Raw genomic sequence first — 25,765 nt, forward strand, 5'->3', positions numbered from 1 at the left:
AAAGGTTTTGGGTTTCAGTCAGTCTTCGTGCATCATTTCCCAGCAGGATCCTTTCTTCCTAGCAATGTGTATGTGGCCTTGGGAGATGGACGTGGCAGCCTGTGAGTGCTGCATGGGGCCCAGGTGTTGGGTGCCAGCTGGATTCCCAGCTCCTGAGTCACCCGTGTGGGCACCCTGTTAGCTGGAGACGCTGTCCGTGTTCTGAGGACTGGAAACTGGTGGTCCTATTGCCCCTGACCCTGTGACCTGTCATGCTGAGAGCTCCTGACAGCTCTGGATTTATGCCCTAGCCCCCAACACCTGCCTCTCCTCACCACCAAATGGGAATGAGCACTCCCACTGCCTGGCACCCTGCAAACAGACAGCTGGAGGGTCTCCATGTCAACCACAGCACAACACAGGGCCAGGCCCCCCAGGCCAGGCTGGGACCAGGCTGGGAGCACCCAGCACTCCAGCCCAGAGCTGGGATACATGTGTCAAAGGGACTTGTATGCCAGGCAGCCATCCCCACGCTGCTCCTGCCAGCATCACCCCCCCTGCTGCCGGGACCCAGCTCAGGGCCAGGTGCTCTTGAATGGTTCCCAGGCTGTGCCTGAGGGACATCTGAGGACATTTAGAGGCCCTGGCTCCCCAGGCGGTGGATGCCCAGAGGGGATGGTACCCAGTGGGTGCTCAGGGCGGATGGCTCCTGGGGTGTGTGTGTGCCGGAGCAGGGCGTGCCTGGCTCGAGGGTGTCAGAGCAGGAGTGAGTGGCAGGGCCGGGTGTGGCCTTCGGCTGGCCCTGCCGCTGTGAGCAAAGGGCAGTGCCTTGGCGTGCCACAGCTATTCCCAGCACAGCGGGACTTCCAGAAAAAGCTCCTGATGGCTATATCCGGGTGGGCTGTGACTCACCCCAGGCTGGGTGCCAAGGGCTGCACAGCACCTGCTATGGTTGCCCCCTACCCCATCACCGTGCTCCTAGGAAGACAGTGCTTCTGTCCCCCATCCCGTGCTGCCCCACGGATCATCCAGTGCAGCAAGGAGCCAGAGGCAGCCCTTCCAAAACGGCATCAGCTCCTCCTCTGCATGTATGTACCCCGCTGCTGGGCTCACGTGTGTGCCCAGGGGTGCCTGGCAGGGAAGGGCCAGTAGGGACAGGGCACTGTGGTCCTTCCTATGTCCCCTGGCAGCTCAGGTGGGGTTCTGGGCAGGCTTTGTAAGACAAGTGTTCCCTGCTGGCAGTAGGCTCTGGGGATGGGCAGGCAGTGCTTAGCCCTCCCTGCTGGAAGGAGTTAATAGAAAGATGGCCCAGGACAAAGACTGTAAACACAGCAGAGATCCAGGAAGTGCCACCCCCTTCTCCCATTGCTTGCCAGGCTGCCTGGACCCCCCCTTGCCAGCCCTGCCAGGATGAGCAAAGGGATGGCATCCATCGAGGCGGTCCCCGCATCCCGGCCCACGTGTCTGAGCATGGGAAAGTGAAATCAGCGCCCAGGAATTGCTGGAGGCTGAGTGAGCGGCCGCCATGCCTTACGTGAGCCACCAGCGATGCAGCGGGTAATGCATCCTCATCTCACTGGCATGGGTGATGCTATCGAGGCCTGCAGCATTCTTATGGACCGCTCAGCCACTCTGTCACCCCCACGTCCACGTGGATCACAAGGGCAGCTGGGCATCTTCAGTAGCTCCACACCGCTGGGGCAGGTGAATGTCCCCATGGACCATGAAGGCAGGACACTCTTTAGCCTGCCCCTAGGCAGCAGGGATGGGGGCACATCCCCAACATCCCCATGGACCACAGGGCCAGCTGTAGATGAGTGATGGGGCAAGTGTATGAGTCAAGCAACCGCATGACATGGCAGTAGCTGGTCTCCCCCATCATCTACAGCTCACCCCCAACATGCTTGTGAAATATAGAGGCAACAACTCACCCAGAGGACATGCAAAGGCCAAAGAAGGTGAGCAAACACCTTCCAGCAGTTATACAGGTTGCATCTGGACACCCCTGGCATCCATGCTTACCGTGGGGGCATCCAGGGAACCCCAGCATTCTGTGCCATTCACAGACAGGACAATGTCCTCAGCACCCCCATCACCAGGGGCTATGGGGGTGGGGACCAGGAGGAAACAGTCAGTCTAGGCACCCCCTGGTCATGAGCTCTGGAATGAGCAGAGGCACGGGGGCAGCTGGGATGAACAGTAGATGTGGGGGGACTGGAGACTTTACCCCCCAGTTCCTGAGACCCCATCAGGCCAGGCTGGGCCTTGGTCCAGGCAGGGAGGGAGAACCACCTCCTATTTAGACAATAGCATGCACCCTGGATCCGTCAGCACTGGGGAATGGGCCACACAGTCCTTCCCTCTTAGGGTAAAGGCGCCTGGGAGGCTCATGGCTGTAAAAGGAGTGGGATGAAGGAAGACAGCCAGGGGTCAGGAGGGAGGGGAATGGACACCCCCGCTGCTTCATTCCCATTCCCATTCCCATTCCTCAACTCACCCTTGAGCTAAGGCCAGGCATAAGGGGGCATTGGGTCCTGGTGTCAGGGCATAGGGACAAGGAAGGGCCAGCACCCTGTCCCCACATCCTGTCTAGCTTCAAGCCCCGAGACGCCCACAGCCCAAGGAGGCTGTGCTGGGTTTAAATCCTGGGGGAACAGCAGGGAGGGAGGGCCAGGAAGGAGGGGCGGCTGCAGGATGCAGCTGGCTTTGCTCACAGGGATGTCATGACCAGAAGGAGTTGTTTGACATTCCAGCTCCAAACGCCTTCCCGGCAGCAGTCTCATCCAAGATTTGATCGAAACTGGGACCAGGCCAGTGCGGGGGTTCAGGAGCCACTTCCCAGGCTCCGCCGGACTGGGTCAGCCCGGCCTGGGATGGAGCTGTGTGGAGGCTGCACGGGGCTGGACAGGACAGGAGGCAGCCCTGCACGTCTGGCTTCTGCAGACTCCTCACTTTCTGCAGCCTCTGGGTCTTTAGTTGGCACAGAGTGTTTGGCATCTTGTCCATGGGACTCAGGCAGGGTCTCTGGGTCCTGCACTTCATCCCTCCTTCCTGGCATGCTGGGTCCCCCAAGCAGACAGGGATTTCCTAAGAGGCTTGTCCACCCTCTGCAAGACGTGGGGCCCCTGCTTGCCCAGAGCCATACCGGAAGGCTGTCACCACAGCTAAGGAAAGGCCACTTCAAACAGTCTGCCCTAGAGCAGGGTCAGGAGGATGCTCCTGGTTAACCCCTCGGAGCTGCTTCCCCTCCAAGCAGCAGTGCCCAAGAGTGCATTTCCCCTCCCTGGAGCACTCCAACCCTGCCCCCACCTGCTCTGTGGGATGAGGATGGGAACGAGGGCTACCCAGGCCTGAGATGGGATTTGAATCAACCTACCTGAAACCTACCAGGGCAGGGTGCCAGGCACTTCTGAACACAGTATCCCCGAGGAGTCCATCCTCCCCAGAGTCCCAGCTGGCACAGCAGTGGGGTGGGGTCATGGAAAGGGATGGCTGAACTCTGTTCCTGGTGATGTGCTGTCCCAGATGCCCTGAGTCCCCCTCATGGGGCACCCACCTGCCCCTCTGCACAACAGCTAAGGGCTGGCTTGCTGACACTTGCGGCACAGGCAGGGCACACGTGCAGGGCTCTGGGATGTGCAGGGCATACTCGGAATGGGGCCAGAAGGAGGAAGGATGCTGTCTGTTTTTCCATCTACTCTCCCCCCACAAGCCCCCCCTTTCTTCCATTCTCTCCCTGTGCTGGGATGAAACAACCTCATCTGGAAATACCTTCCCTTTTAAAGGCAGGCTCCTCCAGGCAGCTTGCACTCTCTGGGAAGAAACTACATCACTCTACAATTGGGTGGCTGGGAGAGGCTCCAGGGATGGGGGCTCGGAGGAGCAGAAGGGATACAAGGCATTGTGCATCTGCCCACCTGCATGTCTGTGGGACCCAGACTTTAGCTGGCTGCCCAAGTGACATGGAACAGGGAGGCAGCAGGGGGGAGTTCCTCCCAGAGACAGGGCAGTGGAGAATGCTTCCATGAACAAGCCTGAGCCTTTGCCTGATGGTGATGCTGCCATGGGTGAACAATGGCATTGCTTGGCTTCTGTGTTACAGCCAGGACAGAAGGCTGGGAGGTGCAGGGCCAGGCAGGGCTGAATGCTGTCCTGCTGCTGAGTCACCCTGTGCCCAGTGGCACAGCGGTCCCCTCCACCAGGGCCTTCAGGGACAAAGGCACTGGGGCTGAGCCAGCTGACGTCAGCCAAAACAGCCCAGCTTGGAGAGAGCTGGGGGTCACCGGGTGTGCTGGGGAGTCTGGGGAAGAGGGGGTGCTGCCCAGGCAAGGGGAACCCTCATGAAGATTTCCTCCAGCACACATGCCCTCCCTCAGGATGTCCTTTTCAGCTGTCATGGGTTTGTGCAAGGCCCTGAGGGTCCCTGGCCTTACTCACCACTTGTCCAGGAAGCCATAGTGGGGGTTTTCAGATGGACTTAGAAATTCCCCATTCTGTGAGTATTTGGGGAGCTGGGCTGGACTTTCTGATCCCCAGTGTACTTCCTGGCCAAGGGGGAAACTGAGGAGACAGGGAAGAGCCTGCTGTGCCTTGGGATAACCTAGGGAATATGTTCTGCTCTTAGGGTGATGGGGATCAGAGAGGGGCTAGGGCTGCTCTAGGCAGGGTCGCCATCCAGCTGTGCTCTCCACATGCTTGGAGCAAGAAGGGTTAAGAGAGTGCCTCCCCCACTATAAATACCACGTTTGTATGTCCCACACCCCACGAGTATGAGCTGGGAAGGCTATTTTGGTTGAGTGCCTGCTGCTTTGGGAATGTGCCGGAGCGAGGACAGGGGCTGACGTCACCGTCACTGGGGCTCGGACCCAGCACCTGCTCGGGGTCACTCAGCAGCACTCCAAAAGCACCCAGACCCTGGCCAGTGCTCAGCCCCCCACATCAGAAAGAGGGTTTGGGAGGTGGGTCAGTAGAAGCACACTCAGGGCAGGGGTCTCCCCACATCAACCCCTCTCCAGGGCCCTTCATTGCTCACTTTCTGGATGGGAGTCTGGCCCCACATGGAGACCTGAGCCTGGTGCTCTTGCCAGGGGGTGGGTCAGGGCATCATCAGGGGCTGTTTGGGGTGCTCAAGACCAGTTTGGGGACCATGGCTACCTGGCATGGGGTTTGGCTCAAGGGGGTCAAGTGATGGTGTGAAGGTTCCCTTCTTTCCCTTCAAGGCATCAGCCTAGGCTGTCTGTCTGTCTGTCCGGGCCCCCTTTGGGTGGCACTACATCCTGATAGGGGGTTCACCACCAGTCTGCCCCACTTCCTGCCCTCGCAGTCCCAGGGACGGGGCAGAGCAGTGGGGGCCGGTGTCAAGGCCTCCCAGAGACGCCCAGGGGGGCGCAGGGGTCCTTGTCTGCCGGGGGGTGTGTGCAGGTGAGGGGCAGTGGGCGGGGGCTGCCGGCCACGTCCCCCGCGGCAGCATCCCCCGGCTGCCCGGCAGCAGGAGGGGCGGGTGATGTCAGCAGGATACAAATAGCGGCGCGCGGTCCCGTCCCGACGCCTCTCCGAGCTGTGCCGGCCGCTCGCCAGCCCTCTGCCTGCTCCCTGCTCCGGCCTCGCCTCCCCACGCCGCCACCATGAGCCAGTCCTACTCCTCCAGCCAGCGGGTCTCTTCCTACCGCCGCACCTTTGGCGGCTCCCCGGTCTTCTCTCGTGCCTCCTTCGGGGGCAAGGGCAGCAGCGGCAGCTCTGTCACCTCCCGCGTCTACCAGGTGTCCCGCACCTCGGCCGTCCCCAGCCTGTCCACCTTCCGCACCACCCGCGTGACGCCCCTGCGCACCTACCAAAGTGCCTACCAGGGTGCTGGCGAGCTGCTGGACTTCAGCCTGGCTGATGCCATGAACCAGGAGTTCCTCCAGACCCGCACCAATGAGAAGGTGGAACTGCAGGAACTCAATGACCGTTTCGCCAACTACATCGAAAAGGTGCGCTTCTTGGAGCAGCAGAATGCCCTCATGGTGGCCGAGGTGAACCGCCTGCGGGGCAAGGAGCCCACCCGCGTGGCCGAGATGTACGAGGAGGAGCTGCGGGAGCTCCGGCGCCAGATCGACCTGCTCACCAACCAGAGGGCTCGTGTGGAGGTTGAGCGTGACAACCTGCTCGATGACTTGCAGAAGCTCAAGCAGAAGTGAGTAGGGGGGGGCCTGGAGAGTCCCTGTGTGCATCCATCCGTGCATCTCCATCCCTAGGGGTGGGTGGGAGCAGAGCTTGCCCTGGCAGCTCTTCAGGTGCTTACTGCTATCCTCGTGCCTCGTGCTCAGAGCCCATCGTGACTCCAGTGCTCTGTCCCCCTTGACCACTTTCTGGGCAGCACCCAGAGGGTAGAGTGGCTCCCACAGCAGGGGTGTCCCCTATGCTCTCCCTTGCAGTGAGGCTGAAGCCGGGCTGTAACACCACAGGATTGGGAGATCAAAGTGCACCTCACCCTGGGGTCCCCATCTCTGCCCACACAGGGGAGGGCTGCTGGGCACATGGGTGAGCTGAGCTCTGTGGGATAGATGGACAGACAGATGCAGTCAGGCAGGCAGAAGTGAGGGGATGGATAACCCAGGGAAGGTGCTCCATCAGCTCCAGAAATGAAGGAGGGAGGGGAGGAAGCAGCTGCACTTCCACAGGCCAGGAATGCTCCAGGCCTGCTGTGAGTGTCCATGGTGCCCTGTGAGCAGTGGGACACCTCAGAGATGCTGTGGACCTGACTGGTGCTGGGGAAGAGTGGAGAGTATGCACAAGGGTGGCCAGGCTGAGGGAACCCCCAGGAACTGATGACTCTGAGGAACCTGGCAGTAGGGGCAGATACTTAAGGAGAGCTGTATGTTCTGATGATGGTCTGCACCTTCCCTCCCGGACCCTGTGCCCTGGGGACACCATTCCCTCCGGGTGACACAGCCTGCTGCCTCCTTCTGTAACCCCAGCCACCACCACAGTGCTGGGGTCCTCCCTGGTGCTGGGGAGCTGGGGGTTGGTGGCATGAAGGAACTCTCAGTGACAGGGGAGGAGCAGGGCCCAGAACAAACAGGTGTTGGGTTTCTGCCACCCCATGTGCCAGCACCACCTGGGCGCCTCCATCTCCTCCCCGCTGCCTTTCCACTGACATGCAGCCTGTGGTACCGTTCCCTTCCTTGACACAAGCCTGGCTCTCCAGCCCTGACCTGAGCCTCCCCCACAGCAGTCCCCACTTCACATCCCATCCCACAGCATTGCTGAAACCTGTCTGTGCTCCTGCTCTCCCTGGGATAGCTCAGCTGGTGGCCATCTCTGGACTCCCTGTGTTGGATCCTGCACTCTGTCCCCCCAGCTGCTGGTCACTCTCCCCTATAAGGGCTGGGGCAGTGTGCGTGGCACTGAGCTGACCTCATGTCTTTGTGATCTCTCTGGCGTTGACTATAATAGGGAATGGGAGGAAGAGCCCCTGGCCCCCCGCCAGTCCTTTGCTGCCTGCCGGGAACACAGGACAATCTGTTTTCTTCCTACTGGGCCATGCGGGGCTTAAGGACAGCTCAGGGGGACATCACCACGGAGGGACACAGCTTCCTCCAGACCTCCCTAGCCTCCCTTCTCTGCCTACAGGCTGCAAGAGGAGATCCAGCTGAAGGAGGAGGCTGAGAACAACCTCGCTGCATTCAGAGCTGTGAGTACCTGTCCCCTTGGTGTGGCATGGGAACCCTACCCTCCTTCCCGCCCCCATCTTCCCCCAGCAGCCTGGACACAGCACCAGGGCACGGTCCCGGACACAGCTTTGCACCTTCCAGCCCTCGTGCTCTCCCGGCAACCCCCCACTAGCCCTCATCCTCTGTCTTTCCCAGGACGTGGATGCAGCCACACTAGCACGCATTGACCTGGAAAGACGTATCGAGTCCCTGCAGGAGGAGATCGCCTTCCTCAAGAAGGTGCATGAAGAGGTAGGTCAGAAGTGGCACCCTTTTCCAATGGCACTCACAGGGCAGCGAAAATGGAGTGGGTGCCCTGAGATGTCACCTTGTCCATGCAGGAAATCCGGGAGCTGCAGGCACAGCTGCAGGAGCAGCACATCCAGGTGGAGATGGACATCTCCAAGCCTGATTTGACAGCTGCGCTGCGGGACATCCGTGCTCAGTACGAGAGCATTGCTGCCAAGAACATCGCCGAGGCCGAGGAGTGGTACAAGTCCAAGGTGTGGGAGGCAGCGGGCTCTGGGCTGGCCCCAGCGCAGCGGGGTCCATCTCAGGGCCATCCCCACTGACCATGGTCTCTCCCCAGGTGTCTGACCTGACACAGGCGGCCAACAAGAACAACGATGCGCTAAGGCAGGCCAAACAGGAGATGCTGGAGTACCGGCACCAGATCCAGTCCTACACCTGCGAGATTGATGCCCTCAAGGGAACGGTGAGCTAAGGGCAGCATTGAGAAGATCCCCAGCTTCCCTGCAGGGACCTGCTGTTCCAAGGCTGCTTAGGGACATCTCTGGGGTGGGGGGCTCTTCCCAGCTCTCTGAGTTCCTGCTGCAGGGGGCCTTGTACCCCACATTTGGGCTGCACCTCCTCCAGCAGTGGCCTGGACTCCTGCAAAGTGTTTTGGCAGAGTCCTGGAATCAAAGTGCAGATTGTAAAATGTGACCCAGCCTGGGAGGCTCCAGGCAGGCGGGCACAGGGCTCAGGGTGTCTGGTTGCAGGCTGACAAGGTGGTTGCAAACAAGCAGGGCACAACAGTCCCATTCTGGCACAGTCATGGTCTCAGGAGCCAGCCACCAGCCACCAGTGCCACCCCCAGGCAGCCACTGAGTGCTTCTGCAGCTCTCTGTGCCCTTTTTCTGGGGTAGGATGGTTTTACTGGGGGACCTGGGCACCATGATGCTGGGGTTGCCCAGTACATGCCCAGCTTGCCCCCGTGAGTCCCTGATGCCTAGCGCTGGGCAGGTGGAGGGCTACAGTCACTCATCATGGTCCCACATCAGCTGAACCCAGCCCAGGGCTGACCACGGCTCTAACCAGAATGCACTGGCATCCCCAGTTCCCACCCCAGGTGACCCCTGGCTCCTCTGGGTTCCCCCCTCACTGAGCACCCCATCTCTCCAGAATGACTCGCTGATGCGGCAGATGCGGGAGATGGAGGAGCGCTTCGCAGGGGAGGCCGGTGGGTACCAGGACACCATTGCCCGCCTGGAGGAGGAGATCCGGCACCTGAAGGATGAGATGGCCCGGCACCTGCGTGAGTACCAGGACCTGCTCAATGTCAAGATGGCCCTGGATGTGGAGATCGCCACATACCGCAAGCTGCTGGAGGGAGAGGAGAGCCGGTGAGTGGAAAGGGGGCAGGACAAACTGGGGGGACCAGCAGGGTCAGCGGTTTTTTGGGGGTCCAACTTTGTGAGGCCACACCTCAGGGCTAGGGCTGGCTGGCGCTAAGCTTTCCCCTCTGTGTTCCCACAGGATCAGCATCCCCATGCACCAGACCTTTGCTTCTGCACTCAATTTCCGAGGTGAGTCTCACTCCGTGAGGAGGGGGATCTGGGACAAGTCTCCTGTGTCCCCCAGTTTTGGGGCAAATGTCCCTCCTGGGGGGTTGTAGCTAAGCTAGCATGTTGGGAACACACAGGTGCCACACAGAGCCCCTGGTATGGGGGCACTTGTTTGGGTGTTGCTGTGAGCTGAGAGGGGGTTAAACCAAGGCTGCTGAAGCTCCTCAGTGACCCCAGCCCCATGGCTGTGTCCCCATACCACACGTCCCTGTCCCTGTGGTGCCATCTTCTGTGTCCTCCCCCTGCAGAGACCAGCCCAGAGCAGCGGGGCTCCGAGGTGCACACCAAAAAGACCGTGATGATCAAAACCATCGAAACCCGTGATGGGGAGGTGAGCACAGGGTGGCACCCGAGGGTGGCTGGGAGGCAGGGGACCGAGGATGGCGCCTGTTCCCGCGCTCGGGGCTCTGCTGTGGCACGGCATGGCGTCTCACGGTGCCTCTCTCCCACAGGTGGTGAGTGAGGCGACTCAGCAGCAGCATGAAGTGCTGTAGAGGAGGCTGCTCCAGCAGCCCACTGGCACCTTCTGTCCCTGCCTCCGTCCCTCCGCCATGCCCCCCTCCTGCCCCCCACCTCGCCTCTCGGCGCTCCCCCGGCACTGCCTGAGGAGTCTCCCCCATGCAGCTGCCTCTGGGCCCCCCACACCCCCTGGGCTCTCTCCTCCGGCTTCAAAAGGCTCGCTCTGCTTTTGCAGCTTCGCAGCAGCAACGCCAGCGTCAGGATCAGGCCAGGGCCGGGGGGCGGCAGGAGCGAGGGACGGGACAGGTGGGAGGGGCTGGGGGGAGCAGGTGGTGGCCTGGGCCAGCTCCATGGAGAGCCGGACGGTCCCAGCAGCAGGTTCTGGATCCCCCCACAGGCCCCTTCCCACCCTGGGCACAGGCTTGGGGTTCATCCCACACGAGTGGGGACCCATCCCCATCCCCCTCCAGCAGCACCGCTGCCCCCCTGGAGCTGGCACTTCTCCAGGTGCATGGCGGCGATGCTAGGGATGGGGAGAAGCTAGGCATGGTCTGGGCTGAGCCCCCTATTCTCTGCCCAGCTCAGAGCGGGGGTGGGCCCAGCCTGCGTGTCCCCCCCAGCCCAGGGGCGCTCGGGCCCTTTGCTCCCCCCGGCCCAAGAGGCAGTCCCGTGGGGCAGAGGAGGGCAGTGCCCACCCCTCCCCGTGGCGGGGACCCCCAGCAGCAGGAGGCTGCACGGGGCCGGGCTCATGAGCCGAGAGGGTACCCGTAGGTGGACACAGGAGAGTGGAGGAGTGAGTGAATGGGAGAGAGGGGGGAGAGAATGAAAGGAGCCGGAGAGAGGCCCGGGGGGCTAGGGCAGGCATCCCCAACCCTTGCCCCAATGCACCCCCACCCCACCACGTGTATGAGACTCTTCAGGCGGCTGAAATAAACAGCGGAGCATCACCCTGTTGTCTCAGTGCATTTCTGGGGCAGAGAGGGGATGGGGTGGTGGGGAGGCAGCACTTGGGGGAGGCATCCCAAAGGCCAGGTGGACGGATGAGCCAGCAACTCTTTGGGCAGTCGCCTCCCTAGGCTGCTGCCCCCCCCCCGCCCAAAGGTCCATGTCTCTCACACTGAAGGTTTCATGCATTTTGCTGCCTGAGGTGGTGGGTTTCCCAGTTGCACTGGGTGGGAAAGTCCTGCTGGCACAGGGAACTGTGACAGCTAAGCCCTGAGCAGGCTCGAAGGGGCTCTGGGTGATGGTCCTGTATCTCCCCCACACACCCAGGGTCACTTACCATGTCCTGGTGGCTCAGCTCCACAGCCACCTCCTTTTTACTCCCACTTGGGACCTACCCAAATCCACACCTGCCTGGGACTTTTCCAAGCCCCTCCAAGTGTCACCAACCTGCAAGCAGAGCCTCATCCTCATCTCTAAGTGACCTACACTCTGTGAGCATCAGACCCACCACCCTATGCTTGCATCCCAGGCTCAACCTCCAGCCTCAGCCTGACAACACCATATGCTCTCTTCCTCCCAACACACACGCCTCTTTCCCTGTGTTCAGGTTGTGGCCATCTTGGCTTCAGTGCCTTCATCCCAGCAACGGGGGATGCTGCAGTGGAATCCAGAGCTGAGCATCCCATGTGGGAGAGCAATTCAGGATTGCTCTGCCCTGGGACATGTTGGAGGGTCCACAAAACTCCGCCAGGCAGCAGATGTCAGGGGGCAGTGGGCTTGGCACGGGGTGATGTTTTAGGGACAAGGCATGTGCTACTGTCAGCAGTGGGGAGTGGTCTGGGGGTGTCCCTGATAGAGAGGCCAGCGTGGCAAACCCCAGCTGGGAGGTGTTGGATCTCAAGGGATATCTCCAGCAGGTGGCCCTGTGACATCGAGGACAGTCCCTAGGTTGCCTTGGGTTGGGATGACACCTCCCTCCCTGCCGGCCCAGGCTGGCTGCGCCAGAGTTCAGCCCCTGGGGGCAGGCTGAGGACAAAGCATTCCTTTGCCTGCAGGGCAGGGAAGAGGCCCCCAGGCCTCTTCTGGGGCTGGCTCAGCCACACTGCAGCCAGGCTCTGGGTCTAGCAAGGCATCCCACTCCATTGTGCCCCAGCCATCCAAGCTGGGAAATCCTGGGATTTTCTCCTTGCTAGTGATGCTCCACTGATGCTGGCACCCTTAGGCTGGTGGCAATGGGCTGTGCCAAAGCCGTCGGGGCTGGCCTGAGCCTGGGAAGCACCGTGTCGTGTCGCTGGCCTCCTGCTCACGCAGATTTACAGCCCCTGGCGAGGGCAGCTGGGGCCAGGTGCCGAGGCTTTGCCGTGGTTCCAGGAGATGGGGAAGCCCTGCCTTGCCCAGGGATAGCCAGGCAGCATTTGGCACAGACTGTCCCTGGACTGCTCGCTGCCTGGAGCCCAGCGTGTCGTAGCTCCCACAGGATGCCCCAAGGTCGAGCAGCTCCAGCAGGGCTGGCCGGGAGCCACATTGCCCAGAGAGAGGCAGGGGCCCAGTGAGAGAAATGGAGTCTTGATGTGTTTGCAGCCTTCTGGGCAGGGAGGATTTGTGGTGGTCAGGGATGCTGGGATCCCCACCTCTGCTGTCTGCTGGAAACGGAGCTAAGGGGCCCTGAAGGGCTGGCTCCTGCCCTGGGTCTTGCGTTGCAGGAAGCATGACAGTGTCCTTTCCCTCCACATGCCGTCAGGGTCCCTCTCTGCCCTGATCCAATGACACTGCCGGAGAAGGGGAAGCGGGGGAGGAAGGCTGGGTCCCCCCCGAGCCTCTCAGCTAATATGGAAAGGTGCTGGCCCTTTTCTATCTTTGCAAGTGGAGCTGGGCTGCAGGGACGGGGCAGCAGGCGCAGAGAGGGGGAGCCCAGCCAAGGAATGTGACATATCAAAGGCAGCTGCCACTTCAGGAGAGGGGGCAGAGGGAGCGCAGCTCGCCGGGGGCTGCGCGGGACGGGACGGGACGGGTGAGGGGGGGGACGCCACGGCCCCGGCACGGGGACGGCTCAGCGAGCGGCCAGCACCCGCGGGACTCGCACCCGGGCCGGCGAGGAGCAGGTGCCGAGGCGCTGGGCGGGCTTGGGGTCGCAGCAGAGCACGGGGTGTGAGTGCCACACTGCACCGGGCGCTTGGTGAGTGGCGGCTGGGCGAGCAGGAACCCGAGTCCCAGCCTAAATATAGTCCCTTGCTTGCCCACAGCGCTGCGACCTTTGGGGCTGCAGCCTGTGGGGGGAGGCACCGAACCGGACGGTATTTGGACTGGGGGGTCGCCACTGCCCCAGGTCCCCAGTCAGGCACCCAGCACCCCCAGACTGCAGGCAGGGGGAGAAGAAGGGCACAGCTTGCTGGTTTGGGGTGACAGGGGTCGCGGGTGGTGGCGGGTGAGCTGCAGACTATGCACCGAGCACAGGGACGCAGCGGTACAAGTAGGGCTGCTGGGGAGCCTCGGGCAGCCCCGCCGAGCCCTGGCATCCCCCCGAAGCGCGCCAAGGTCACAGCAGAACCGGGGCCGCCCCAGGAGGGCTCAGCTCGCCTGGCAGCACCGTATTTTGTGAGGAAACTGAAGAATGCAGCGATCGGCACCGGCTGTGACATCCGGCTGCGAGTGGTGGTGGTGGGCAACCCCCGGCCCAGCCTCCGCTGGTACCGAAATGAGGAGCAGCTGGCCCAGGGCGGGGAGGAGTATGGCACCCTCTGGATCCGGGACAGCAAGAAGGAGGATGCCGGTGTGTACACATGCGTCGCTGAGAATGAGCAGGGAGAGGCCATGACCAGTGCTGTGTTGGCCATCATTGACATGGAAGGTAAGGGTGACGTGGCCACCAGCACGGCCGTGCTGGCACAGACCTTGGCACAGGTTTGCTGAGGGTGGCAGCAGTGCTTTGCAGGCTCTTGCTGCAGTGCGTGCCCTGGGGCCAGGCAGGTCTGCTGAGCTTTGCTGTGCCCACCCTGCTGCAGGCTGGGGTGCCCAGTGCCGGCAGCACTGGGGCGGCTCTCCAGCCTGGAGCGAGCATGTGGCTGCAGTACCCGCTGCCAGGCCAGACTGGGTGCCAGGACTGGGCACAGAGGTGTTGGGAGCATGTGATGCCAAGCCTGCTTGGGGCAGGAGGAGAGAGAGAGAAGAGAGAGAGAAGAGAGAGAGAGAGAAGAGAGAGAGAGAGAGAGAGAGACGGGGATTGGGCACATGGTACTGGTGGTACCACCCACCACAGACACCAACACGGTCCTCAGCACCCCCTCACCAGCTGCCCACGGGCAGAACTCCCGTAGTCTCACCATAATAGCTTTACCAGGCATTGGAAATGCACGGAGTGAACTGGAACGCCAATAGGGCTAGGAGGAGGAGCCTAATGTGAGAGGTGGGGCTGATAACTAGGTGGAGCCTGTGCCCTTCGATGGGCGAGACCTGGTCGTCAATTAGCCAAGGCAAATTAACAAGCATTTGCTCATCCCAGTGGCAGCCCCTTTGCTCATCACTATCACCCCAGGGTGTAGCAGTCAGAGAGGGAGTGCATGGGGACTCCTGCCCTTGCATGGGTGGGCTTCATCCTGCAGGTTTGGGGTTCAGCCCCCTCTGCCTCCTCATCATGGAATCATGCAATCATAGAGTTATTTATGTTGGAAAATACCTCTAAGATCATCGATCCAACCCTTAACCCAGCACTGCCAAGTCTGCTGTTAAACCATGTCCCTAAGTGCCACATTTACGTGTTTTCTGAATATCTCCAGCGATGGTGACTCCACCACTTCCCTGGCCATTCTGTTCCAGTACTTCACAACCCTTTTGGTGAACAAATTCTCCCTCGGGGAGGATGGATGCCCCCTCCCTAGGACATTGCAGGCCTGAGTGTTGGGGAGCATGGAGGCGGGTGGCAGTGCTCTGAGATGTGAGATGTGCTGTCTGCATGGGGACAGTGAGGATAGGGAGCGAGGGAAGCAACACTGAGCCCTGAGGCTGCAGGGAAGGAGCTGCCCCTGGGACTCTGCAGTACAGGAGGCACACCAGAGATGCTGCTCCTTGAACAGGGGGCTGGATGACTGTGGCAGGTCAGAAGGAGCCTTCACAATGCTGAAGGGGAGCACTGAGCCAGGAGTCTGGAGAAGTGGTGTTTGGAGGATGGAGGAAGGTTTATGTGCAGGCCAGGAGCCAGGTGGGGTAGCAGGAGGAGCAGAAGGGTGTGCAGCAGGGGTTCTGCCCTGCAGTGAGTCTGTGTGGAGTCACTGTGCATCACACCTTTGGGGACCATGGCATGGTGCAGCTGGGTGTGGGGTGAAGTGTGTGCAGAATGGGAGACATGCACTGCCCCGGGGGAGGGGCAGCCTGTCCTGGGCAGAGAGCAGGTGGGTCACCCTGTTTCCATGCTCTGGTGTGCAGCTGCACCTCTCCATGGCCACACCAGTCTGGGCCCCACTGCTGCTGCCCAGCAGCACGGCACAGTCTGATTTCCCCAGGTGCCTGTTCCCGTTGTGCTGACGCACTCTTTCCTGCTCCCAATTCCCAGCCGCCAGCCCTTACCACCGCCTTTCTGGGGCAGCTGAGGGAGGGACGGAGCAGCCAGGATTGCCTAACCTGCAGTGTGAATGTCACACTGCCTTGGGCATTCCTCCCGGCAGGGTCTTGGCCATGGATGCACCACCATTAAGCCCTGGGCCAAAGACACCTCTGGAACCGTGCAGGCTCTGGGGCACTGGGTTGAGCGAGGAGCAGGGCAGCCCCTCGTGTGGCTTTGTCACTGTGGAGGCACAGAACTGTCTTTGTGGTGTGTTGTGGCAGTGCCAAGAGAGTGCCACATCCTACCAGGTGCTGGACAGATCTCCAGGGAATCGTGGAAGTTCCACTCACAGCTCCACCATCCTTGTACGGGGAAGGGACATCCCATCCTTGTTCCCTGGGGCACTCTGTGAGCTAGATCATCAGCTACTTCTAGGGCAAGAGGGATGTGTGCAGGGTCATCAGGCACAACAAAGTCTTTCTCTGGACTTGGCATTCCAGGCCCCTGTGTCTGGAGGTATTGGAATGCCCTTGCTTCATTGGCAAGATCAGCTCTTTCTCTGGACTTGGGGTCCTGGTCTCTGTGTCTGGAGGTGTTGTGGTGTCCTTGCTCCATCTGCCTCTGATGGGTAGTGGTCTCTGGTGGGCACAGAGCCCCTTTTCTCCCTGCACTGCCAGGCTGAAGATCTCTGTGGGGCCAGCACTGGCTCTTCCCAAGGTGGCTCGGGTCCTTGCTAGTGGCCTGGGGGGCTCCATGCTGCCCATCTCTGTACTCAGCCTGGGAAGCTCCTCCTGCACCAGCTCAGCAGTCCCCCTTGTTCACACAAGCCCGATTTAGCTTCTCTAATCTCTTGCCCTGAATCTGTCGCTCCACCCCACTAATGATTTTCTCCTGCTCTTCTCCCAGGTTCCCTGAGTGTGTCAGTGCTCACTGTGGGGAGTGGGGAGAGCATGCACGGGGCTGGCCAGGCTGGTGCAGGCACTACCAGGGGCACACCATCCCCACTGTCCCACGCTGTCCCCCCCATGCCCCACTTCACTGCCCTTCTCCTGCTGCAGGTTCTCCCGAATGCCCCAGCTCCATAGGTACAGGTGGAGAGCATTGACCCTTCTCACACCAGAACCAGGCTGGTCCAGATGGTCCAGATCCTTCCAGACAGCCCTGGCCCCTACCATAGCTCCATTGCTCCTAGACTTGCTAAAGCCTTTATCACCTCTCAGCTGCATCTCCTGATTTTTTCCCCTGTAAACAGGATTAAATCACCTCTTAAGAACCCGAGCTAATCTCCTTTTAGAGCCCAGCCCTCATTCACTGTGCCAGCACTGCCTGATCCTCCCCACCCAGGCTGCCTCTCATTTCAAGGTTGAATGTGTCCATCTTGGGTTCCCAGTGCAGGGTCTTGCTCCATTCGCCTCCACCTGCACTCAGCAATCAAACCGTTTTGGAGCCTTCCCTCTGTCCAGGAAACAGCCTGCACCTGCCTGGATTTGGGGCAGGAAAGGGGGCAGAAACTTCCTGTGTGTGGTGGCCCTGCACAAACCCTTCTGATGTGAGGAGTTACAGTGGGCATAATTTTTCAGCTGATGGTGCATGGCAATGGAGCCCACTGGGGATGGCTGTGCTGACAGTGTCCCTGGTGGCTCAGCATCTCTGGCCATTTATCTCAGTGCCTAATTTTAGTCCCATAGTTTGCAGCACTGTGCCCATGTTTAATGCCAGCTGCCCCAGAGTGGCTCCCACCTCTGCCCCCATCCACCTGGGCAGGGGTCTGGTGTGGTGTCCACGTGTGCCAGATTGCCATCCCAGGGTCTGTCAGAGCGAGACGTCTGCTCCCAGTGAGCGGGGTGGTGAGTGCAGCTGTCCAGTCAGTCACCTCCACCCCTGCCCTCTCGCCTGCTGCTGGAGGGTTATTTTTGCTGAGGAATGTGCCATCCTCTCGGATTCTGGCAGGCTGCAGGGCTTGTGTTACAGGCAAGAGGCCGAAACCCAGGCCTGCAGTTGGGTAAATATAGCACCAATATTCGGGACTGCATGAGGGGACGACAGCCTCTTCCTCCCCGGGCTGCCCATCACTCCCATTGCCCTTCCTGCCTCCTGACAACAGGTTGCTGAAAGCGGCTGGTTGCTTCCACCCTGCTGCCTGCACCCTTGCCTGCTTTCCCCCACAGCATGCAGCCCCTCACTCCCAGCTGGGGGGTATGCCAGACGTCGGCAGGCCAGGGATGTAATGCCTTGTGCCATCCCGCTCCATGTCCAGACGCCCAGAGCCAAGGTCACATTGCTGCTTTGCATCCCTGTGTTCCCGCCTGCAGTGAGCACTGTGTGCTCAGGCATCCTTCTTGTGGCAGCAAAGGGAGGCAAATCTGGAGAGGGCAGCCCCTGGGAGAGGGGGGACAGCACAGCACTGCTCCTCCACAGGGTCACAAGGATTCTGTGGCGCTGCCCTGCTGGCTGACAGGGGACATTCTGCTGCTGTATTTATTTTCCCTGGGGACAGAGCTATGGAAGGTCCCCACCTACCCAGGCTCCCAGCACATCCCCACCTCCCGCCGACCATCCCCAGCAGCTCCAGGAGGTGCAAACACATGAAAGATTCATGGCCAGACCTCCTCCTACTCGAGACGCCGCATGCACACACCGCCATCAATTATTCAAGCACTGAGACAAGGGGCTGCTGGCTGTGACCAGGGACAGGGGGTTGGTGCCAGGCCACAGCTGTGGCACCGGGTCAGGATCTGTGCAGAGCAGTTGGGAGGCCAGCAAGGTGTGGAGGGCTGTGGTTCTTGGAACAGTGGAATTAATGCTGCAGTTTGAGCAAGTGTTTGCTGTCTGCTTTGCTTGGGGCTGATGTGTGTCCAGTAGGCACAGCTAGAGCTGGCTGGCAGTGGGGTCACCTGCTCTAGGTCTGATTCTTGTCCGTGCCAGAGCTGCCCTGGCTGCCATTCTCTGTCCTAGGCCCCTGACCTGCAGAGGAGCAGGGCATTGTAAGGGCTGCCCCTGGGCTGGGGCAGGGCAGAAGGGCAGCCCAAGTTGCAGGTGACCATCACCTCCCATAGGACACCTTCTGCAGTGACTTCGGCTTTGCCTTGGTGAGGCAATTTGCAGGTGCTGCTGCCACTGAAAAGGACTTTTGGTGCCTGCAACAGGCACAGCCTCTTGGAAGTGACCAGCTGTTCCCAAAGGTTCAGCATCTCTGGGACAGCCCAGAATCACTGCTGAAGCTTTTGCTGAGGGATGGCTACAGAGTCACGGTTGCTGGGAAGAGCTGTGCGCCCAGCCAGCCATGAGCTGTGACCAATGGGCAGCAGATGTAGGATAGTTGGAGAATATACAAGTGACTGTGTTTTGGCTGGACAAAGGTGGTCCTCCCTGGGGCCAGACCTGAGGCTGTCCTTGTGGGTGCTTTGGTGACAGCACCCTCACCCTGGCACCACTGTGTGACACGTCAAAGCCTTGGTGCTTCTTCCCAGCATCCCTGATGAGTCTTTTAATGAGACTTGAGTGTGAAAAGAATGCACAGGCTGTGTGTCTGCAGCAGAACCACAGGCGTGCACAGATAGGGTGAGAGTCCTTGGCAGGGAAGCCCTGGGTGCAGGTACCCTGACATACATGAGCCCTACAGTTCACCTCTTTACCTAGTTCTGGCTCAAGGGTATGCATTTCTGTCCCCACCCAGGGCTGGTGAGGGGGGCAGCAGAGACCTCTGTCTCTGACAGGAGATTCCCTTAATGCCAGCTGTAGCATTTGTAGGACTTGTCTGACGTGCAGGGTCTCCACGGAAACCCCGCAGCATCACTCGAATTGTGGGACTGACAGAAATGTTGTATAAACAGCTCCTTTTGTACTGGGTAATTTGCAAGTTATTATGGAGCCATGAAAAGCCTCACGTTTGGAGTCATGAGCTGGGAGGGGAAGCAGAGAAAAGCTACCAGAGCTGCCAGGCATCATGGGGAGCATGATGCCTGTGAGCAGCTCCTTGTGGAGCAGCTGGCTCCGCAGGGGACAGGTGAGCAGCGTGGGGACAAGCGCTGGGTGGGGAGGCCTCCAGCAGCGTCCCCATGGATGCTCTGCAGTGGGAAGGGGCAGCTCAAACAGATGGTGAGGCCAGGACCTTGGCAGCCTCTCCAAGGGCCTGGAAAGGGGGCTGATGAATGCTGCAAAGCTTGATGAGTTGATGAGGGAAGGTATTGAGCTATGGGGCACCAAGAGCTGTGAGGGGCATGGCATGCAAGACCTGCTGAGGCTGTGAGGCTGGGACTGCCCCTCTGGCTTATTTGTAGCATCACCCAGAAAACTGGAACAGGCAGCAGGGCTCAGAATGGTCAGCTGGGGAAGGTGTGCCAGGGTTGTGCCAGCACCCCAGGAGCACTTATAGGTCTTAATGTTCCTGAGCAGTCTCAATGGGGACTCCCACCCACAGCTTCTGCCCTCATCCCAGGAGCCCATCACAGCTCGGTCCTGGGCACAGAGTCCTGCTCTGAGCTGTGCTGTGGGTCCTCACCCCAGCATGAAGGGAGGTCTAGTGTGTGTCATGCCACATGGACAGCGACAGCAACCTACCTTCCCAGGTCAAGCTTGTCTCCCCATCAGCCACAGAGCAGTGATGCTACGACAGGGCTGAGCAGCCCAGCCCTGCAAACCCATGTGGGTCCTGAGGCACTTGGGGGGCAGGGTACAAGGTTTCTCTTGGCACCAACACTAAGACTGGAGGCTGTGTGGTTTGCCAGGGGAATTGATGTGAACCACTGTGCCCATATTAGCTCCTGCCCATGTACCGTTGTGCTGTGACCCACACCCGTGTCTTGGCAAGGGCATCTTTCTGTATTACTGATGACTGGGGGATGTGGGGGACTGAGCAGAGGCTGGCAGAGTGATGGTGAGCCTGTATCTTGGCTGGGCAGTGCCATGGCCCACTGCAAACGTGCTGCTGGGTGCAGGGTTTTGGCAGCTGTGGCACTGAGTCTGCCCTGTTTGAGAGCACTTTGGGGACAGCACACAGAGCGCTGCTGTGTTGTGTTGTTTCCATCCCAGTTGGTCTGCATGTGGGGGCTGCAGTGGGGGTGCTGTGTCCTAAGAGAGAAGCGCAACCCCTGTCCTGGGCAGTGGGGCAGGATGGACAGGGGACAGGGAACAGTGGTACAGCTGCACTGCCTGGCAGGGGGCTCGGACCCCTGCCTGCCGTGTAGAAAAAGCCAGAGGTGGAGAAACCATGTACCCGCCTCAGACACGCCCCCTCCCTCCCCTCTACGACGGTGGCCCTCGCCCCCCACCACCTGTGCCCTGCCTGTCCCCCACCGCTGTCACTGTGTGCCAGGGCTGGCGGGGAGGCGGAGGCGGAGGCAGGCGGGGGAAGGATGGAGGGAGGAGCACTCCAGTGATGCTTCATGCTCAAAGCTCCAGCCCTCCCGGGAGCCCAACCTGGCGAGCCCCTTCCTCTCCCTCCACCGTTCCCGGCTGCCGGTGGTGAAGGATGCTCGGAGCATCGCTTGCTGCCGCGACGTGCTGACAGCGGGGACCCCGCCGGGAGCGGGCTGCCGTCCTGCCGGGCCTGAGTCCGTGTCACCGGGCTAGCAGGGCTCTGCAGAAGCATGAAGAAGATTTGGGTGAAGAAGCGTTTCCAGGTAAGGGCTCCAGGCTGCCGTGCTGGCGGGCGCCGGGAGAAGGGGGCAGTGCCGAGAGCGGCTGGGGATGGGAATGGATGCTGATGGAGACGGGAATGGGGATGCGAATAAGGTTGGGGATGGGAATGTCCCTCCAGCCCTTCCGTTGCCCCCTGGGGCTCCCCAGGGCTTTGCACAGCACCAGCTTCAGCCCCGCTTGCAGAGCTGCCAGCTGCTTGCCTGGCCTCGCCAGCCCGGGCAGGAGGGGCAGAGGGCAGGGGCTGAGCACCTCCTGTGCTAACACCCGGGCTGGGACCCCCGCCGGGGCTTTCCCCACGCCCCTCTCTTCCCTCTCTGCCCTCCGGAGTCGGGGCAGCAAATGGAGGCTGCTCCATGGCTCCCCCCAGCCCCACTGCCGGTGGTCACGGAGCTGGAGACGAGGCTTTGCATGCGTCATCCCCTCCGCGTCAGGAGCATGCCTGGCACAGGCAAGGCTCCTTCGCGGGCCCGCCGCACGCTCCGCTGCCGAGCAAGGAACAAGGACGTCACTTGGCCTCAGCGGGGGGTGGAGGATGGGGAACATACTTCCAGGAAGCCCCCCGCTCCCAATTCCCCGAGGCACACAAGCCCAATGCGGACGCATAGCCTCCCCGCTGTCACTCTGCCTGCTGGCCCAGAGGAGACTGGGAAGGGGCTGTCACGCGCAGCACCTTCCCAGGGGTGGAAGATGCACGATGGGACACAGGTCCCCAGGGAGAGAATGTGCTGAGGGTCCCTCTGGGGCAGGGTGGTTTGCACAGCCTGGCTGCCCCATCTGCATTTGGGGGCAGCAAGTCCAGGGGCTTGCCTGTGTGGCAGGGCAGGGTCCTGCACTGCTGGCTGAACTCAGGAGGGGTATCGGAACAGCCACAGCGGCTTCTCTCTGCACCAGGCAAGTTACTCACTCCCTCCCCACCTCATTCCATCCCTGCTCCCTGTCTGCCTGTCTCACACAATAGGCAGCAGTGCCATGTGGTGCTGGCTTCCATGTGCTAGGTGGTGGCAAGCTCCACAGTCCCAGGAGATCCTTCACTCCCTGTTGGCCCATGGCCATAGTGAGGGATGCACCATGCCTGGGCCAGCACAGGACCCCAGCCTGGACAGGTGGATCCATGCCTAGCACAGGGGAAGGAAACACCTCCAGGACTCAGCCAGCTGCCTCGTAGTGCAGGGTTGAAACTGGGTGTGGATCCCAGCCAGCTCTTCTCTCTACTCTGGGCTGGGTGGCACAGAGTGTGCTCCTGGGGCTCCTCCACCCCTTTTTCCAACATGCAAATGAAATCCCACGCAGGAGGATTACCCCCACTCTCTGTCCCTTCATGCAGACTCTGATCCCACACCAAGCCCTGAGCTGCTCCTGCCCCCTTTCCATCTCCTGGCCTGGGGCTGACCCTGCATCACCCAGCACTTGCTCCCTAGTGGGCTGCAGGTGGGTGCTGTGCTTGAGGTGGGTCCATTCTGCGGGGTGGCCTGATCCTGCAAGGTGCCCTGATCCTGTAGGGACCTGTTGAGAGGTGAAGGGGAGGGGGCTCAGCCCCTCTGTAGCTCTGGGCAATGGAGCCCAGCTCTCTGGGTACACTCACCATATTTTGATGGGGAGCCGATGGCGCCTGTCCCTGGGGAAGCCAGAAGAGTACCCGATAATGGCACTCAATTGCATTTTCATTTTTTAATGGGGGAATTATCCGCCGATGGTGCAGTTAATCACTCATCTTTCCCTGGCCTGGAAGATGGGCTGCCAGCCAGAACCAGCACAGTCAGCCGAGAAGGGGAGGTGAAGCCTGGCTCAGCCTGAATACAAATGTGTCTCGTGCAGCCGCTGCCCTCTGGCCAGCACTGCATGCAGGCAGGGGGGTTGATGGGAACGCGAGTGCTGCCCATGTGCAGGGTCTGCCGCTGCAGTGGCAGCAGCTTTGGGACTTGTGAAATGAGCCTGCTGCCCTTGAAGGGCAACTAACTGTTTGCCATGCTTGGCTGTCCATCCCTGGTGGCTGGCTGTCCATCCCTGGTGGCTGGCTGTCCCTGGGGTATGGCTGTCTGTGACCTGCTTGGAAGCTGGAGGGATGGTGGGGCAGGAGGGGCTGGTGGAGCAAAGGGCTTCAAGACAGTTGGGTGTCCAGCCCTGGGCTCCCCACTGGGGAGACAGGGCATGGGCCATCAGTGTCCTGGGGAGACCCGGTCACCTAGACTGGCTGGGAAGGATGCTCAGTCCTGGCAGCCCAACCCTGCCTGTCTGCACTCCACATTCCCACTCCTGCTTGCCTTGGAGATCACCTCGTCCCTCTGCTTTCCTGGGATATGGCGTCAGTGCACACTGGGTCTGGCAGACAGGCTGCCCTCAGCTGGTCCCTTCCCCGGCACGTAAGTGCCCAGCCCTGGGCTGCAGCACAGAGGGCAGCCAAGTTGGCAGGGAGCTCCTGGTGCTTCCACCCCATGCTCGGTTCCCACCTGCCCGCCCAGACAGCATGGGTGAGCGCAGCCCCTGTGCCTCCACCCCTGCACCGACAGGCCAGTCCCGTGCTGCCAGGCAGCCTCTCTCTCAACTGGCATGACCTCTACAGGGGAAGAAGGATGCTGTCCCCATGCTGGGACAGTGGCCATGGTGGAGTCTGGGCCAGTGCCTGGAAGACATTTTGCTGGCCAAATCCCCATGCTGGCTGGGTGGCTTTCAAGGGGCTGCAGAGCACTTGGGCAGCAGCCCAGGCAAAGACTTGGCTGCAGGCTATGCCAGCTGCAGGCAGCAGTTCTGGGGCACCTGGGATGCCCAGGACTGTCACTCTTGGGCTTGGGCTGCATCACAGGGCAGGGCTGCATAGTGCCATCACCAAGGGGACTCCGTGTGCGTGCGCGCGTGCGCACAGGTGTGTGTGAGTGTGCGTGGCTGGGCATGCGCTACACGTGCCCACCTACACCATCCATCTCTGCGTGTGCGCGGGGGCGTGTGCCTGTGGGTACCCGTGGGTGTGCAACGAGGGTGCATGTGAGCGGTGGCAGGTGTGCCCTGCCAGTGGGAGGGCGTGAGTGGTGCGACGTATGTCATGCCAGAGTGCGTGTGAGAGGTTGTGGGTGTGAGCAGTGCTGCGTGTGCAGGGATGGGGGGTGTGTGTGCGTGTGTGCGAGGCGTGGTGTGGCAGCGGTGTGAGTCCATGGCAGGAACCTATCACCATGCCACGGGTAATGCTCTGTTCTCTTTTCCTTTGCAGAAGACTGGCCACTCGCGGCGCTTCGGGCGCTTCACGCATGGTGCGTTGAGTTACCAGGACCCGACTCCCCCTGCTGCCTCAAGTGTGCTGGGATGAGCCCGCCACCATGCTGCAAGGGGCAGCGAGCAGAGGCTGGGCAGGGCTGGATTGCATCTTGCCAGCCACAAAATAGGATCCCAGTCAGCCAGGAGCTCAGTGTCCCCCATGCAGCTGGTCTGCTCCTGGCCTTGCAGCTCTACTTGCTCAGGGGCTGCCAGACTGTTGTGGCTAGGATTGGGAATCTGATGCACTAGCAGTGCATGAAGCAGTTGGTTGTGTGCTGGGCTGCAGAGGGGTGGCTTGGAGTGGGGGGAAGCAGTGTGGCCCCCGCACACCTTAAGAATGCGATGTAGAGGAGCAGTGGTGGGGCTGAGACATGTTTCTCACTGCAGGGGTTGTTCCTGCAGCTTGTGAGGGCTTGGGCAGTGGCAAGGAGGAAAGTCAGTCCTCCCCTGGCAGCATGGCACTACTTTTCCTGGAATGGGACATTAGGGTGATACTGAAATGGCCTTGCCACATCCTGCCCAGTGGGTCAGCTCTTAGTGATGCCCTGCCCTGAGAATTTTGGCTTTATCAACCGCAGCTATGCTGTGGAGCACAGCTGTATTGTACAGTGCTTGCACTGGTGGGGCAGAGGATGGACTTGTACATGCCAGGAGGAGGCTGGGTGCATATGGACACGTGTCCATGTGCTCCAGCACCCCCAGGATTGCCCAGCTGGGGCACAGACTGGGAGGGTCCAGCCCCAGGCTGAGATGCACTGCACAGCACAGCGGCATGTATGGATACTGCAGCGGTGAGGCCAGCAGCTCCAGGGATAGGGGGTGGCTGTCCTGCTGGGCAGGATGTGGCTGTGGCACAGGGAGGGAATGGTGCTGCACAGGTAGGATGGTGTGTGTGAGAGAGGGTCTGTGTACACGCTGGAGTGCTGGAGTGGTGTGCAGTGAATGTGATGCAGAGTGGAGACATGGTGGGGAAGTGCTGGGGACACGGCCCCCCCCGGCTGCCCCCCGCGTCTCCGCAGGCCGGGCCGATAACCGGGTGTTGATGTCTCTCTCTCTCTTGCTGCCCCTATGGAAGCGAAGTTTTCCGCTCCTGCAGGAAACAAAGCTACGGTAGGAAGACGCCTTCCCAATGCCATCACTGTCCCCATAGTGGACCCTGTGCCCCAGCCTGACACCCTGCTCTGTCACTTCCACTGTCCCCTTGCTCCGCTTTTTTGTCCCCGTGCCACCTCTGCCAGCTGCGTTCCCACTGCTGGCACTGCCTCCCTTCCTCCCGTCATTTAACACTGTTCCTGCCTGCCCTTGCCCTGCTGGACTTTCCCACTCCTAGTCCTGCCTTTCCCTACTGGCAGCTTGTCCCTGCAGGTCACAGTCATGCCTCCTGCCCTGGAGCTGCCTGGGCACTGCTCTCGTGCTCC

The 25,765-nt window shown here is 60.8% G+C and overlaps 2 protein-coding genes across 9 annotated transcripts in view; both read left to right on the forward strand.

Annotated features, from left to right (window-relative positions):
- The first annotated feature begins 5,523 nt into the window (after nt 1–5,523).
- Nucleotides 5,524–10,926, forward strand: DES (desmin). Its single transcript, XM_068195603.1, has 9 exons — nt 5,524–6,154; nt 7,594–7,654; nt 7,830–7,925; nt 8,015–8,176; nt 8,263–8,388; nt 9,078–9,298; nt 9,432–9,481; nt 9,769–9,851; nt 9,973–10,926. Exons 1-9 carry the CDS (start codon nt 5,604–5,606, stop codon nt 10,012–10,014), a joined length of 1,392 nt encoding a protein of 463 aa, XP_068051704.1. The 5' UTR covers nt 5,524–5,603; the 3' UTR covers nt 10,015–10,926.
- Nucleotides 10,927–12,931: 2,005 nt separating this feature from the next.
- The window catches only part of SPEG (striated muscle enriched protein kinase), a 38,961-nt gene continuing 26,127 nt past the window's right edge, over nt 12,932–25,765 (forward strand). For 2 of the 8 annotated variants that reach the window (XM_068195613.1, XM_068195616.1), the window contains exon 1: nt 12,932–13,772. In XM_068195613.1, the coding sequence (XP_068051714.1) occupies nt 13,364–13,772 (409 nt within the window). In that variant the 5' untranslated portion in view covers nt 12,932–13,363. Of the gene's footprint in view, nt 13,773–20,706; nt 21,083–24,303; nt 24,344–25,422; nt 25,458–25,765 lie in introns of those variants that run through there. The other 6 variants (XM_068195611.1, XM_068195615.1, XM_068195614.1 and 3 more) reach the window with 4 other exon arrangements.

Source organism: Anomalospiza imberbis, chromosome 7 (assembly GCF_031753505.1).
Source record: "Anomalospiza imberbis isolate Cuckoo-Finch-1a 21T00152 chromosome 7, ASM3175350v1, whole genome shotgun sequence".
In the NCBI taxonomy this organism is placed as follows: Eukaryota; Metazoa; Chordata; class Aves; order Passeriformes; family Viduidae; genus Anomalospiza; species Anomalospiza imberbis.

Bases quoted from the DNA above. Each gene is read 5' to 3' on its own strand.
- DES (XM_068195603.1), top strand. From the start codon at position 5,604: ATGAGCCAGTCCTACTCCTCCAGCCAGCGGGTCTCTTCCTACCGCCGC. The intron at 7,926-8,014 runs GTAGGTCAGAAG...TTGTCCATGCAG, and splicing joins TCAAGAAGGTGCATGAAGAG to GAAATCCGGGAGCTGCAGGC. The intron at 8,389-9,077 runs GTGAGCTAAGGG...CCATCTCTCCAG, and splicing joins TTGATGCCCTCAAGGGAACG to AATGACTCGCTGATGCGGCA.